Here is a 16998-nt window from a genome sequence, read left to right as displayed (position 1 = left end):
ACAGATGGACGCAGAACGCTGCGGTCTCCACATTTACCTCGGTGGCAGACAGCCGTTTATCTCCATTATCACTTCCAACCCCCGAATCAGAGTCCTTCTTGCTGCGGCAGACGCCATCAATATTCAGTTTGTTTAGGAAAGAATGGAAAACCACAAAGTTGACACCAAGATACACCGATTAATAACGCGATTATGACATCATTATATAAAACGCATCATCATTATTGAGGTTATCAATATATGGCAACCACTCAGCCTAGTTCTAAGATCTATTAAGATCACACACCTATAAGGAAAACGTACACCTGCCGAGGATATCATAAATTCTCTGCACGCAGGGACAAGTGCATTCTCTCCTCTGCGGGACAATTTATTTCTTTAAAACAGTTACTAATTTTATCTTATTGATACACATATAAAAGCAATAAGATATATAATTACTTTATGTCATAGGTATTAAAACATTTTTGACCATTTTGAAAGCCTTTCTAGTATTTAATTATACTTTGTAATATAAATATAAAATAATCAATATATATATTTAAGGTGTTATTTTGAAAATGCCATAAGGGTAGTCTGAAATAACAAGCCAGCCTGATTGGCAAATCACAGAGGGAAAGATATCTGCCCTATAAAAGTCTCAAGAAAAATATGTGTTTCTTTAAGTGGGTCACTGTGGCTACTCTGTTCTCTGGATGCATGAGGCCTGTCTTACACCACAAATGGCCCAAGGATGCTTGAAAGGATTCTAACACACATGAAACTGGAAATGGAAAAAAAATTTATCCATGCTACATTTTAAACACTGAGGCCTGCAGATCTTAATGGTGTTAAGACACAACAGCACGCAGGTGCACAGAAAATTGATGACTCTTACCATGTTGCAGCTTGATACAGTCATTCGATCAAGAACAGCGATTCTGAGGTAGGATCTTGCTATACATACACGGCTCAGGCTGGTCTCAAATCCATGACCCTCTTAACCCTGTCTCCTAAGTACCAGGATCGCAGGAGCGTGCTGCTATGCCCCGCTTGAAAAGAACAATTTGGGGGCTGGAGAGATGGCTCAGTGGTTAGGAATACTGACTGTTCTTCCGGAAATCTTGAGTTCAATTCCCAGCAACTACATGGTGGCTCACAACCATCTGTAAAGGGATCAGATGCCCTCTTCTGGTGTGTCTGAATACAGCTACAATGTACTTGTATACATAAAATAAATAATTCTTTAAAAGAAAGAAAACAATTTTTTAAATGTAATAGTTTTTACAATACCATTGGATATAGCTGCGCTAAGCATAAAACACATCACAGACCCTATTCAGAAGCGCCCTCACGTGTACTCAGAAAGCACTGATTACTGATGAGGGGAGGGTTCGTTAGAAGGAGCAGAGATTCTACCCAGGATCAATTTTTTTTGTCTGCCATTATTTTCTCAAACTCCAAGTCACAAACATTGAATCACAAGAAGAAGCACATGGATCCTGACATCAGGTGAACCGGGCAGCTGTGGCGAAGGGGACTCTAAGCAGCCTCTTTCAGGAAGGAAGGCATCAACTCACCTGTCTTCCACGTGTTGATGTAAATGGGGCCTTTCTATGGTGGGGAGGTAAAGGGAGTCGGTTGTCTTCATCTGGCACGCTTGTATGCTCAGATACTTGAATATGTGCACTTTCCCTTTTGTGCAAATCTGCAGAGACATCAGTGACAAGATGTAAATTCCAGGTCCCTGACGGAGCAGTGTAACCTTCAGAATGCCACGGTAAGGAACCCCGTAACAGTGGACACTAAACACACAAGAATTCTCAGGGCTGTTTCCTCCAAGTTCTGCTTTGGGCAGAAAATCACGCTCACAAAATCCCTAACCTTTTGAAACTACTAAATTCTGACAAAATTATATTTAAGTGAAAAGAGTGTAAAATTTATTTAAAAAAAAAATCGGACAGCATTGGTAATAAGTTCAACTACAAAAGATGGCAAAAAGCACAATTATCTTCAAGTCCACAGACAGCAACTCAGAGTTTAAAAGACAAACATAGATTTAATAAGCCATCACATTATTTAAAAAGAAAATAAACTGTAAAGTATTTTCTTTTTTCTTTTTTTTTTAAAGATTCATTTATTTATTATATGTTAGAACACTGTGCTGTTTTCAATCACCCCAGAAGAAGACACCAGATCTCATTACGGATGGTTGTGAGCCACCATGTGGTTGCTGGGATTAGAACTCAGGACCTTTGGAAGAGCAGTCAGTGCTCTTAACCGCTGAGCCATCTCTCCAGCCCTGTAAAGTACTTTCATTTGTACTGTGTAGTGTTCTCATAGTTTTATGTTGAGTTTGATCCGTGTCTCAGAAATATAATCATATTTTAAGATGTTTAAATTCTGTTTTCCCAGCTAATGTTTAAATAAGAAACATATTACCCGCTTTGTAGACCATTCAGTCTATGACAAGCTTCAAATGTGTCTCTGAGTGGTACATTATCAAACCTGTAACTCTGCCCTTAGGTGGTTCAGAAGTGATGACAGGGATGGGACAACAGATGTGACGCCACCTCAGGCAACTTATCAGTCAGATTTACTGAAAAGTCTCACCGTGTGTTGACTGAGGTGGGGGGCGGCGGGTGGGGGAGTGAGGGAGTTGGGCGTGAGAGGGTGGAGAGGTTAAGGGCAGTGAGGGGGTTGGGGGGTGCTAACTGCATCCCATCATGCCCAATGCAGCCTCAGGTGTGCAGAGAATCACAGCAGGGGCTCTGTGGAGGGCCACATGTGCAGCCCTGGCCTTGGCTCTAGGCGAATCCTCACCTGAGCTGGAGGGCACTGCAGAGGGTTGTTCTCAAGCAGGAGCACCTGCAGCTGCTTCATCTCCCTGAAGCAGACGGGGATCACCAGCACCTTGTTGCAGGAAAAGTCAAACTTCACCAACGGGAGATCTACTAGCTCTGAAAGAAGAGAGAAAGGGGGTAAATTAAAAAAAAAAAATCCTCAGAAGATAGCAGGATCAAGTGACGAGTTAACTGTGTGAGTATACTCAGGCTAGCAGAATCAAAAGTGAGCTGTGTTACTCACTGTGTTAGACTTTCATGGCATGCATGCATATAAAGAATTTCCCTGAGTGAGGGACCGCTTCTCTGGGCGCTCACTCATTACAAACTGTACTGGAAAAACCTGCCATTCACACCATCTAAAGAGCCCATCTTCTTCCAGCAAAGGAATCGCACAAGCCGTGCCACTCAGAGCATGGTCTAACTATAGCCTGTTTTCCTGACGTGCTTGCTGACTATGGAGGATATGCTATACAGAAAATCCTCATCTAGTCAATGTGTGTGAGCTGGCACCGGCCCAGAATGAGTTTCAGTAAATGTGCTCCTGATTTTTTCAGAGGTTGCCACTGCTACACCCTCCGACACAAACTCAGCGTTATCTAATTTAAGATTTTTCCAAAAGAACCCATAATTCCTATCTGGCTGGGCTTCGTTCCACTGCCTTTGAAGTTGTCCACAGCTCAGCTCACAGGAAAGGAAGTTGCATTTAGCCTGAGGTTCCCACCCAGTGGCACTGTAAACACTCAGTGATTTCAAACATTTGAACCAACGCTGGCAGCTGCTAGGCACGAACCTTGGGTGACGCCGGCAAATCTCTGAGCTGGCTAAGTGGTGACTACAGTGGGGTCACTTCAGAACAGTGCCCAGCACTTTTGGTATGGCAGCCGGTAAAGGCCAAAATACCATAGCTTCAAATACTTCTGGCCTAAAATGGAAGATAGCCAGAAACTAGATAGGGGGAGGACCTGAAGGAGAGGACCAGAGCCTTTAAGAAGCACCAGTTAGTCCCTTCTCCTTGTCTACATGGCTGAGGCTTTCAATCAACTCTGCAGTACTATTTTAGCCCTGCCAACACCACTCCCTTGGGGAGAGTGCTCTGTCTTCTCAGAACGCGAGGCCCCGGGAATGGTAGGGGCTTTCCGTCTTTCATATCTCAGTGCATCACTTGGTCTTATGGAACAGAGGAGTTTTGAGGCCAAAATTCCCAAAGGAAGAACACTCAGCTCCCAGGCTGCAAAGTAAAGTCCACATCAGGCTCTATTGATCAAACTCAGAAAGTGTATTTCAAGGAATCTCTATTTCCACATTGCCAGAGCAGCCTGAGTCCCCCAGTGGAGGCAGCCATGAGTCTCACACCTTACTCCTAAAGGTTGTTTTGATGAAGGGCTGTGGGCTCAGGTCAGGGAGGAGTTAAGGAGGCATAGTGGTCTTGGAAGCATGGGAGTGAACAGAGAGGAAAGGGAGAATCCTGGCCTGGTATTCCTATTGCTGGGATAAACACCAAGAGGAAAATCAAGCCGGTGAGGAGAGGGTTTATTTCAGCTACAGCTTATTTGTCCATCATAAAGGTAAGACGACGGGGCAGGAACAGACAGAGAAACCATGGGAAAGCGCTGCCTCCTGGCTTGCTCCTCAAGGCTTGCTCAGCCTGCTTTCTTTTAGCACCTAGGACCACCAGTCCAGGGATGGAACTACCACAGTTGGCTGGAGCCCCCCATATCAAACATTCCTCAAGAAAATGCCCCACAGACTTGCCTACAAGTTAATCAAGTGGAGGCACTTTCTTAATTGAGGCTCTCGTCCCAGATGGCCTAGTTTGTGTCAACTTGACAAAACAAAAACAGTAACAAAAACTAATCAGTATAGTTAGGATTTTCATGTTACAGTTTGTAGACCAGTTCAGAAGGATGGGGATTCCCAGAGCAGGATGACTTTAAAGTAAAGGCTGTCTCAACAATGTTAAGATATGACGAGATTCTGTGTTCTGTGGGACATGGCTTGTGTGATTCCTTTGCTAAAGGAAAAGAGGCTTTTGAGACAATAGCTACTACATAGCAAGTGTTCCCAGAAACTCTTTACCAACTACAATGAAGACTCTAGGTTGTGACTAGCAGACTGGCTACTCAGGGGAATAGAGAACTTGCAGGTAAGCAGATAAGGGATACTTTCGACAATGGCTGCATCCTTACCCTAGGGTTCCAATGTGTAGGGTAGGGCTGGAGAGATGGCTCAGCAGTTAAGAGCACTGACCTCTTCCAGAGGTCCTGAGTTCAAATCCCAGCAACCACATGGTAGCTCACAACCATCTGTAATGGGATCTGATGCCCTCTTCTGGGGTGAAGACAGCTACAGTGTACTTACATACAATAAATAAATAACTAAATAAATAAACAAACAAACAATGTGTAGTGTAGAGGAAGAAAGACTCTACAGGCTCACAGCAGTGATGCCTTGAAGGGAATGACACTCTCGCAAGGCTGACCCACAAAAGGTCAAGGGGCAGAACAGATAACAAAGAAAGCACGCCAAGAAGAGGAGGAGGAGGAGCACCAGGAGGAGCAGCAGCAGCAGCAGCAGGAGGAGGAGCAGGAGTCAAACAAGGGGAGGAAGAACAGGAAGAGAGGAAAGGTAAAGGAAGAGAAGCAAGAGGAAGAGAAGAGGAGGAACAGCACAGAAGCAGAAGAAGGGGAATGAAGAAGAAGAAGAAAACAAGATGGAAGCCGAAGAGAAGGAACTCCATATTCCTCTCTGTGGTCAAAGAGAGGAAAGAAATAACAACTTCAGTCCCCTGCCACCCTGTCCTAAAGAACAGAGTATGGTTCCCTTATATCTGCTGTAGTAAAACCACACAAAACAGACCGGGGTAACTGGGCTGCAAACTTCTATTTTTCCCCTCTCCTCAAATTGAAAACATATGAGGAGAGATTCCCCAAGAGAACAAATGTAAATGAATAGGAAGGTCACTCATGGCGGACGGACGGGTGCCATCAACAGCTGTCAACAGAGCTCTCCAGACTGAGGCAGAAACTTGACATTCATCTTTCTTTTTTCTTTTTTTAAATAAAAACTCTATTCCCCCGTAAACTTAAGTTTAAGCTTTGGGTGTATTTTAAAATATAAAAGCTGAGAACAGATAATTATGAAGGACAGAGGAAGTTGTAACTGACCTTTTTAGGGAAAAGAGCGTTCTTAAGGTAAGAGAGACAAGGAAAACAGAAACCTAGGCTCTGCAGGCGCTCCCTAGTCCCCTGTGCCACACTGTGGCCAGCCAAGGATGTACTAGGTTTTCCCTTCGGAAATGGGTTCAGTCATTACTGACATTTCCACGATGATTATCGCAGCCACTTAAATGCAGCGGGGCTTCTTAATGCCTGAAAGGTTGTACTATACAGATGTGCTGTGGGTTAAATTTTTGTTTGTAGTTATCGTTAATATCTGTTTTTATTATGATTAGGGAAAATGGTTTTATACACTCAAAAGAAATGAGACTGTGCAGTAACAAACAGAAGAAGAAAATCTCCTTTTATGAGCTCATTCAGATAAGCCAATGACTCCTACACAGAGGTATTTTCTCAACCTTCTTTACATGTAAGCCAGCATATGTAAGATGAGAAACAGGGGCAGGTACCCAAGCCCTCTACCATCCAGCAGACTGCATTTTACAAAGTCCCTCCACATGGGTTTGGGAGCTGTTTCCATGCCTGGAACAAGCAGTAACTGGATGACAAAAACCAGGCTGCTTTCAAACTGCCACTAATAAATGCCAAACAAGCCAGACACCAACTGCTTACAACTGTGCACTATTGCACTGAGATGCCTTTCAAAAGACTCCTATGGAAATCTGTTACTGTGGAAGCTTCCTACATGTGTCCCCCAGATACATAGAGTTAAAGGGTAGTTAGTTACCTCATACCCTCTAATGAGGCAACAATGTTCCTACTAGATACCAGAGGAAAACAAAACAAAAGCCCAGTGCCAAGAATGGGTTACTTCTTCTGGAGTTGTTGGGCAGTAAGGGCCCACCCGTCCTCAAACCACACAGGCTAATGCCAATGCTCTTGGTTACTCTCCAGAACGCGACAGTCAAGACCTTGCTTCTAAAGATGCCACATATGTGAGTCATATCAAATGGAGCTGGTGCAGACCTGGAAGCGTCATCCCCACTGGCTAGCATTCATGGAGCTTGAAAGTGCTATGCAAACTACGGGGGGGGGGGGGGGGGGGGATTAAGTCATCATCAATCACACCCTGCTCTGAACCATGGGAGACAGAATAATGGCTGGCCTGGCAAGGAATGCCCACTGGTGTGACAGGGGCTCAAACATCATACAAGTAACAAAGCACTTTCTACTGGATTTAAGTCAACCCATAAAATGGAAACTATACCTAGTGCCATTAGAGATGGCTCCTTAGGGTTATAGGCCCTAAGGTAGAATCTACTACTTATTCTGTTAAAAACTGACATTGTATTAAACTGACTCCTAGTAACTTCTTGTTATGCCCACAGTTCAGTACACCTCTCAGCTCTCATCTGAAGCAGTGGATGCAAATGGCCAAGGCCGAGGGAATGAGAGACTCAGTCTAAATGGAAACAATGTCCTCCACCCTCTCGTCCCAAGGCTTGGGGATCATGGAGGAAGAGAGGTGAGTCACTATAGAGGGAGTCCCATTCACTATAGAGGGAGTTCCTGAGCAGAAGACCCAGACAGTGAAGAACTACAGGGAAACAATGGCATCTGGACACAGCAGAGCGCTCATCCTATGAACTTGCAGCAGTTCCAACGCTACACACAAGATGGATGCAAGGCAAATCTCAGCGTGACGGTGGAAACTGTCCATGAAATCCTACTCCCAGCCACGGAGTTATTGGAAAGGAGAGAGGGGAAGGGGGAGGGGGAGGGAGGGAGAGGGAAGTTCTAAAAGTATAGCCCCTGGTGAACTGGCCATGCTTCTATGGAAAACCACACATCCAAGAATACTTGGGTAGCACAAATTGGTCTTAAGTTAAACAACAACAAAAATGATGAATAGGACACAAAGGTGGCTGGGGGGGGGGGCAGGGTTGGATTTAGTAAGAATTAGGGAACGGGGAGTATTATGATCAACACATGTTGTATGAAACTCTCAAAGAACTAATACGAATTTTTAAAGTGTATTTTGGAAATCAACATCATCTCATAAAAGTAGAGATCCTTTTAAAGAAGTACTTGTCACTTTACTTCCTACCTACTCAGTGTGTGTGTGTGTGTGTGTGTGTGTGTGTGTGCTGTGATGGTTAGTTTAATTGTCATTCCTAAGTTAGTTAATATGGAAAGACACAACCCACTGAGGGCAGCACCATTCACTAAAGAACTATGTGTGAGTGGAGAACAGATGGAACAGACATGAAGCATTCTCTCTCTCTCTCTCTCTCTCTCTCTCTCTCTCTCTCTCTCTCTCTCTCTGGACTTGGCTGTGGGTGTGACCAGCTTCCTCAAGTTCCTCCCATCTTGACTTCTCCACATGACAGACTGGAAAGCTGAGCTAAAATAATCCCTGTTCCCTGAGCTGCTTTTTATCAGGGCATTTATCATACAGATATGAAGTGTGTGTGTGTGTGTGTGTGTGTGTGTGTGTGTGTGTGTGTGTGTGTGTGCATGTGCACATGAGTACACACACACATTATCTATATGCGTGTGTGTACACATGGAAGGCAGGTTAGCCATCGGGCATTTTTCTCTCTTGCTCTCTCTCTTTTTCTAGTTTGTTTCAATATTTGAGACTGGATCTCTGCTCTAAGTCTCCTTTCTGTTGCTGTGATTAAACAAACAAACAAACTAACCCTGGTGAAAAGCAACTGAGAGGACTTAGGAGGAGAGTGTTTGCGTCATCTTGTAGTCGCACAGTCCACTGTTGAGAGCGGTGGGGGTAAGAACTGAAGCAGCAGCGATGGAGGAAGACTGCTTGCTGCTTTGCTCGCTTCCTTTCCCTCAGACCAGGACCACCTGCGTGGGGATGGAGTCACCCACAGTGGGATGGACTCTCCTACAGCAAGGAGCAGTCAGGGCAATCTCTCACACACACGCCCACAAATCAACCTGATAAAGATAGCTCCTTTTTCAAGGGCTTCTCGCCTATGTCATGTTGACAGTTAACTAGGTCAGTTAACTGACTTGAAGCCCACTGGTTTGACCAGGTTGGCTGACAAGTGAGCTCCAGAGATCCGTTTATCTCCACGCCTCCTCAGTGCTAGGGTTATAGGTTGCCTGGTTTTTATCTGAATGCCAGGGTTCCAAACATTTCTATACTCATGGAGCAAGGACTTTACACGCCAAGCTATTCCTCCAGACCCCTTAAGCACTTACAACTTGTAAGTGAATATGTCTTTGTGCTTAAACCCTCATGCCCTGGACAACAGAGACATACTGCAAGAGCCCTCGGTAGGACTGTCCAGGGGAGACTGACGGACTGTGCTAGGATCAGGAGAACCAAGTCTCCATGAAAAGCTTTAGGATCATCACTGGTACTACTGCTTCAGTGTGGGGAGGACTAGTGCTTCAGTGCCGGGAGGACTAGTGCTTCAGTGCAGGGAGGACTCAGCTGCAGCATCACCCTCACACAGAGGCAGAGAGCAGACACTGTGGGTTCCCTACCAGTGTCCCAGATCCCCAAATCCTGATAGCCAGGAACTGTAGGACCAAGCTTGTCCCCTCTGGACTATTAGCTTCATATTCTGGAATAGCACACACCTGTCCAAAAAGAATTCACACCACCATGTTATAGGGACTGGCCAAGTCCCTCATCCCAAAATTCAGATATAGAAATCCTAACCCCAATATATCAGAATTCAATGGGATTTGGAGATGAGGCTTTAAAGGGGCAGTTGGGCAACAGCAAGGTCATTAGGATAGACTTTAATCTTCCAGTATAACAGTAAAAAGAGATGGGAACACAGATACAAGGGGGTAGTAGGGGATTGACGACCATCTGAGAGCCATGGAGAAAGGCCTTGGAATGGACAACCCAGGACAGTGAAGAGATGCCTTCTGGTCATCTTAGCTACCACCTCTGTGGGCCTTTGAACAGCAGCCCTAGAAAATTAATGTTACATTCCACTAATGGTTGTGTTGCTGCAGCCTCATTCAAACTACAACTTGACCATCACTGTTCTGACATCTGCTGGTGATGAGATTCGAGTTATTAATAACAACCAGTGTACACACACACACACAAGACTCACCACCCAACATAAAAGTAAACCCAAAAGGTTATGTCTCCCGTTCTCTTCACTTTGCCTTCCTTGCTTACCTGGTGGTAAAACCTTAAGGTAATTTCTTCGGACATTCAGTTCCCGTAGAGACTTTAGCTGGCCTATCTGCTGGGGCAAGGCTGTGATCTCGTTGCAACTCACATCCTGCAGCAAAAGGGGGGCAGTCAAAGAGAGGGGGGTCAGACAGGGATAACAAATGCCTTTTCCCCCCAGCATTACATGTAGATTCTCCTCAAAGAACTTAGATGCTTCGACAACTCTATATAATACGTTTACACTGGTCTCCAGGTCCCAGGCAGTGGGGCTCAACAGTGAAGAAAAGGAGTTTGTCTCTCAATGTCCTTTGAGGCCACAAAAGACATTAGTGGTGTTTGCTATCAGTTTCTGTCACTTTTGATATTCAGGTGTTTGGACCTTACTCAATTCCCACCACAAACTTACAAGGCAATTATCACTAGCTCACAATATTCACAGCTCAGGAAAAGGAGGCTTTATGGCCCCCAGCAAGCAGGTGCCAGTCGACATTAGGAAGGAATTACCAGCCGCCTTTCAGAAAGAAGGCTACCCAGCCTCCCACCATACCAAGCTATTAGACAAGAAATGCTAGCACACCAACTGGATGCGGCATTTATTCCAAACGGACTCGATATCACCTGGCTGAAAGCTACGCTGACGGCCACACACGCATTTGACAGCCACACACGCATTTGTTTGGCAAGTCTGTGAGGTATAAGGAGGATTTTGTCATCTTCGCTTTGAAACTGCAGTACCCCATTAATCCTAGATTAGAACCAGCTCCTGCCACGTGAAATATGGTCATTTTCTATCCTGTAGACTCACTCACTATCTCCCCCTACATCTTTCCTTCAGCTCTGGTAAATAGCCTGGCTTTGCCTTTTCTCTGACCTTCCTAGACCCTCCTTCAGTCTTCAGCGTGCTACCCTCAGAGGGACTCTTGCATAGAACGTTCTCTGGCTGGCTCTGTCACCCACCCGCCCTCTGTCTGTCTACCCCGTCTCGACTCTCACCCCCTCATGTCCATCCTTGACAGACAGAGCTATCCGAGTGCAGATTTCACTCTGTTGTTCATCAGCGTAAGCCTTCAGCAAGGTCCAGGCTCCGTGAGGATGTCTGTCCGTTCCTCCAGGGCCACCCTCTGAATATTCTCTCTTACATCCCACACTCCATCCACGCAGTCACCACATGGAGTCTCAGTGAGGTCAATGCTGTTTCACCGCCTCCAAACTCCTTCAGGCTTCCTCCCCTACTTGGTACGCAAGGCCTGGCACTGTCCTCCCAGCCTCCTGCTCATCTGCCATGGCTCAACCTAAGCTTCAAGTTTCCCTTTGAAACCATTCCCATGATCCTCTCTTCCTCTAATCAACACCCAGGAATGGGTATTTTCCTTCTCCCTTTGCAGGCAGGGTGTACCTGTAATTTACTTTCTCCTTTATCCTCCTTCACCCATAAAGCTGGAGGTTGTCTCATCTCCCAGAAGAGTAGTAGGTATAAGGCAGGGATAAAATTTCTAATACCCTGTGACATAGACAGCCCACAATACATTGGCTCCTTGTACCTTGCTTCTGGGACCCCAGAATGGTTTAACATGTCAGTCAAACTCCATGCATGCCCCACTTGCTATTACAGAGCGGAGGCAAAGGCAGGCTCTAAGCTATCCCAGTGAGGTGGCGTACCAAGCAGGGGGAGCCTGAATGAGTTTGGAGACGGAAACATTAAGGGGTTGAGATACAGCCCAGTTACCTAGGAACCTGCAAAGCAACCTTTCACTTCAGAGACCGCCAAGGCTTTGTTCAAAACTCTACTTTCCTTCAGACTAGATGAATGCATCACTAACCAATCGATCCCTCTCCAACCCCATAACCAGGATCCCTGTTGGATCTCTACGTTAGTCAGTGATCCTCATTCCCATCGAGTTTTCAGGGGTACCACCTTAGCTGCTGCCCTTGTCCTGACCAAAAAAGCCACATACACCTCTAAGTTTTCAAACAAAATCACAAAACAACAAATCACCACCAGCCCATCTGCAGAAACAAAAATATACAAGAACATAAAATCAGAATTAGGTGGTGGTCTAAAAGCAAATCTTTCTAGCGAGAACTGGATATTTCCATGCCTTAACTAAGTTATCAACCAGCACCAGGCCCATCCCATTCAGGTTCACAACAGCCCTCACAAGCAGGGAAGACAGGCCAGCCTGAGGCCAGTGTCACATGATATCAAGCTATGCCCTCCAGGCTCCAGATCAGGCCTGATACAGGACTGACAGTGTCAATGGAGACAAGGTTTAGAGAAAGAATCTGCAGGGATTATTTTCTGTCTGAGGAGAGGACTCTTTTCATTGAAGTATAAATTAAGTTTCTGTAAGTCTTATAAGCAACGACCCAGGAAAGCTTTTTGTTACTTGTGAAGATTGATCTCAAGAATGAAATCAGCCATTTCCACAGCTTTGAAAGGCATAACTAATATGATTTTTTTCTTTTAAGAATGAGAAAAGGGAAGCTAAAGGATAATCTATATGTTTAGGTAACACAGTGTGTGTGTGTGTGTGTGTGTGTGTGTGTGTGTGTGTGTGTGAGAGAGAGAGAGAGAGAGAGAGAGAGAGAGAGAGAGACAGAGAGAGAGAGCTGTCCCCAGTTAATGGTAACATCATTAGGGGGGTATGCTGGACCCACAAAGCCAAGATGATTCTTCCCAGAACAAACCCCTAACACCATGGCCTTAACAAACAAACCCAGCTCCTGCTGGCTGTATTTAAGCACATTCCGGTAAAGTCAGCGTGTACTCACTACACATCAGGAAATGCTGAATCTGATAGGCACCCGAAGTTCCCTAAGAACCAGGACACCTGTGGACAAACGCAAGCACAGAGGCCTGCTAGAATTTTGAAGAATATCTGGCAAGGGTCAGTTATGTTAATAATGACCCTTATGTTCCTATTGTTATATGTCCTCCCCCAAAATATGATAGGCATAATATAATATAATATAACAATAAAAATAGGAATAGATTTCCCAAGCAAATCTATTACATAAGGGAGAGACAAGCTATACGCCATTGTATATTCAATATGGTAAAAACAGGGCAAATCCTGTTTCCCAGAAGTCTCTAAACCTAACCAAATTTTAAAGAGGTTATGAGTTTCATATTAAAAATAAACCCCACAGGTACTTATATCTAATTAGCGGAAGGGGGAGGGTGAAAAAGCAGTAATTATCTTCACGTCTGGGGAGGTTTCAGTCTTGAAAATGCACAAACAATGTTTCTAGAATGGCCTCATTCTCTAGAACATTTCTGTACAAATTTAGTCTAAATAAGGCATAGGGCTTTTAAAAAAGATTATTTGGAAAAGATAATACTTAGAAAAATAAAATTTAAAACAAATAGCAATCAATGCCTCACATATCTGCAATTAGTGAAGAGTATTGGATTGCAAATTCCACATTAATTTACTTACTAGAATATTCAAATTAATTCTTCTGAATTTTCTATTAGCCCCAAGCTACTATGTCTTTGAGAATAATTCACCTAAGCTTCATTGAATCACTGTGCATTCAACATTATCACATCACAATTGTACAACACAAGAATCATGAGAAACTGTTACAAATATTTGCTGACTGAATTCTTCCTAATAGAGAGGGATATCTAATTATAACAATTTAAATACTCAAATATAATAAGCTTTTCATGGACTTGTTAACCCAACTCTATTGTTTAGATCCTAACAATAACTTAAATCACACTTAGGGACGGACAGAGTGGTATAATTCCAGCAGAAAAATGTCTATAAAAATTAGGTCTTTATGTAATTGGTGCAAAAGCAAATCATCAACAGTCTCCAACGAACATGGAATCAGACCCCTCTGTAGAGTGGATGTCTCACTATACAATTTGAGGAAAGTGTTTTACTCTTTGTGTGCTCACAGAGTGATCATCTGACCAAAGTCTCCTGCTGCAGAGCCTGAGGACTTGAGTTCAATCCCTGAAAAACCACAAGGTAGGAAGCGGGGCCTCACACCCACAAAGGAGGGGGCTCATTCCAGAAAGTTTCCTAACTGCTATAAACAAACAAACAATAAAAAATAAATATGAAATATTTCTAATTTTCTCTCTATACTGGGAAAATCCATACTGTCTATGCAAGAAGTTGATGAAAACATTAAGTGGTACTCAGTAATGTCAATTTTCATTTCTTGGTGATAAAACAGCCCTGAATACCTACAGTCAGAACTTGGAAAAAGAAAAAAAAAGTATGTTAACTTAAGCTTGAACCCTTCAAAGCAGCAGCAGTTACCTGTGAGCAGATAACTGATCTCCTCACACCCTTGTCTCTCTGTTGTGAACCTATGCCTCAGACCTGTTGACATCCCACAAACACAGGCTCCACTCCCTGTTCTTGACACTAAAGGCAGAAATGGAAGCCACAGAGAGGCCCCGAGTAACTCCTAGGTTTCCACAGAAACCAGAAAGGTCAGAGGCGTTTCCAGAAACCACTGATGGACAAATCATTGTGGCAGACACGCTGGCACACAATCCCACACCTACCACAGAGCCGGGAACACTAGGCATGAAACCATGGGAGAGAGAGGACTCTCTTCAGAAGCTTGTCATTAGTCTCTGAGCTCACATTCCCCACACAGCCAAACATTGATTGAAAAGTAAATAAAAAAAAGCTGTGTGTCTGGTGAGGGCCTAGAGACGCACCTTCCTACTAGCATGACTGGATCCAGGCTGGTAGGCTTTCTGCTGTGAAGGCGGGCTCCTAAGTCAAGCCCTCTGTTCTTTGCCATGGTGGACAGGATGCTCACCCAGTGAGGGAGTGGGTGAGGTCATGAGAGAAAACAAACAGAGCCAGCAAGGCCAGCAAGCCACACAGTGCACAGCACCTTGGAACTCCCTAGTCCTTGGCCAAGGTCTTATCTATAAAGGACCCAAGTTTACTGAGCTGTTAGCATGCTAGTCTTCACAGCTGCCAGTCAACTGTAACATGGGGCCTTGATACAGCACCTCCCACCAGACACGCCTCAGCTGTCAGCAGAACTGGACAGAAAAAGAAGCACATTTCCAGAGATGGCTCGGCCAGTGAAACCCTTGTAGGAGCATTGAGTTTGTAGCTCCAGCAATGTTCAAAAGCTGGGAACAGAAGCAGCTGCCAGTAATCCCAGCCCTGGGGGATGGGAGGGGAAGGGACAGAGACAAGAAGATTCCTGGGGCCTGCTGTCCAGCTAGTCTAGCTCCATCAGTGAGAGATCCTACCTCAAAAGCTAAGGCAGAAGGGCTGGAGTCTGGGCTCAGTAGGAGCACTTGCAGCAGGAGAGGACCTGAGCCAGAGCTCAGAGTGAATCTCAAAGCCAAGTGCGGTGCTGTGTGTCTGTCATCCCCTGCTCTGTGACTGGAAAGCAGACAGAGGACTGCTAGGGCCTGCCCTCCTGCCAGTCTTGCCTAAATAGACCTATTCTCTAGTCTATAACAGACTAGAAATAGTCCTAGGCTCTCTGAGAGCCTATGTCTCTGGGGAACATGGCAGAGAGAGACAGAGAACCCTGAACACCCTTCTCTGGCCTCCCCACGCACAGGAGAAGCACATGTGTGCACATATACAGGCACTACCATACTCACACTCCTGCATACAAACACACAGAGAGACGCATGTACAAATGGAGAATCAATTGAGGAAGGCTGATCTTTGACCTCCTCAGACATTTATAAACACGCAAACATACACATGCACGCACGCACGCACGCGCGCACACACACACACACACACTCTGTTTTCAACAAATTCCAAAGGTTGTGTAATGGGTTAAATGAGATGGAGTCTACACAGGGCTCCAGAGGCCCACGACCTGACCTGGTTCTGCTGTAAGGAAACATTCAAACACGTCCATTTGTCCAGAGCCATCAAGGAGAATGTCTCCTGCTCATCTGCAGGTTGTGGCTTGTCACAACTTCATAAAAAACTCACAGCAAACTGAACTAAGGAATTCCAGAGAAAGCAATCACAATCCTTCTAAACTGAATGTTCATCTACAGTCTAGGTGGTGAGGGAGGGCTGCCTGGTACTTTAGACTAATATATACATACACACATACATATATACATATATACATATATACACACATATATACATATATACATATATATATCCACCTATCAACTATATTCAAGTATCAACTATTATCTATCCTCTATCTATCTATCTATCTATCTATCTATCTATCTATCAATCGATCACCCTGTTTCTCTACCTACCTGTCTTTGTAGTTCTAAGAGTGAAGGCTGCAGAGGCACGCATGCCAGACAAGCTCCGTGCGACTGAACTCAGTCCTGGTGTGGACTTTAATCAGACAGGTAGTTCCATCCCCTCAGATAAGTAACTACAAAACCAGCTCTTGACTGTAACATAGCAACATGATACCCGCCTTGCTGGGTTATTTTAAGGTTTTCTGAAATGATGCAGGTAAATGTAATAGTTAATAGCCTAATAGAAACAGAAGTTCAGTACACAGTAGCCTTCTCTCTTCCCTTTTCCCACATAGCAGCACTCACACAATATCTAAGCTGCAAGATAAACTTTGAGAGGCAGCGAGGAAACTATTCAGAGTGGGCAAGGGGGGTCTGAACGTTCTAGATTGTTTTATCAGCAGTGACTCTAAAAGGATCAGATACAGAGTTAAGATGCGATTGCTTGCCCCACACCAGTGCCTACGTCAGATGGAAAATACACAGAGGCTGAGGAGAAGAATGGCCAGGTGCTGGCTGTCCAGGGTGTTGGCTGGGTAGGGAGATGGCTGTGCAGGGCAATGGCTGGGTGGGGCAATGGCCGTGCTGTGTGGGGATGACGACTGTGCTGGGAGATGGGAACACTGGAGGGGGGCAATGGCAATGTGGGGCGCTGCCCATGCG

The 16998-nt window shown here is 44.8% G+C and overlaps 1 protein-coding gene across 3 annotated transcripts in view; it reads right to left on the bottom strand.

Moving 5' to 3' along the window:
- Positions 1 to 16998, bottom strand: part of Lrch1 (leucine rich repeats and calponin homology domain containing 1) — a 186530-nt gene that overhangs the window by 57213 nt on the left and 112319 nt on the right. For all 3 annotated transcript variants that reach the window (XM_052190953.1, XM_052190952.1, XM_052190951.1), the window contains exons 4-7: positions 10110 to 10215; positions 2803 to 2939; positions 1560 to 1687; positions 38 to 101 (exon numbers count right to left, since the gene is read on the bottom strand). In XM_052190953.1, coding sequence (XP_052046913.1) covers positions 38 to 101; positions 1560 to 1687; positions 2803 to 2939; positions 10110 to 10215 — 435 coding nt within the window. The remainder of the gene's footprint in view (positions 1 to 37; positions 102 to 1559; positions 1688 to 2802; positions 2940 to 10109; positions 10216 to 16998) is intronic.

This window comes from Apodemus sylvaticus, chromosome 8 (genome assembly GCF_947179515.1).
Source record: "Apodemus sylvaticus chromosome 8, mApoSyl1.1, whole genome shotgun sequence".
In the NCBI taxonomy this organism is placed as follows: Eukaryota; Metazoa; Chordata; class Mammalia; order Rodentia; family Muridae; genus Apodemus; species Apodemus sylvaticus.
This window is presented reverse-complemented; position numbering and strand designations above follow the sequence as displayed.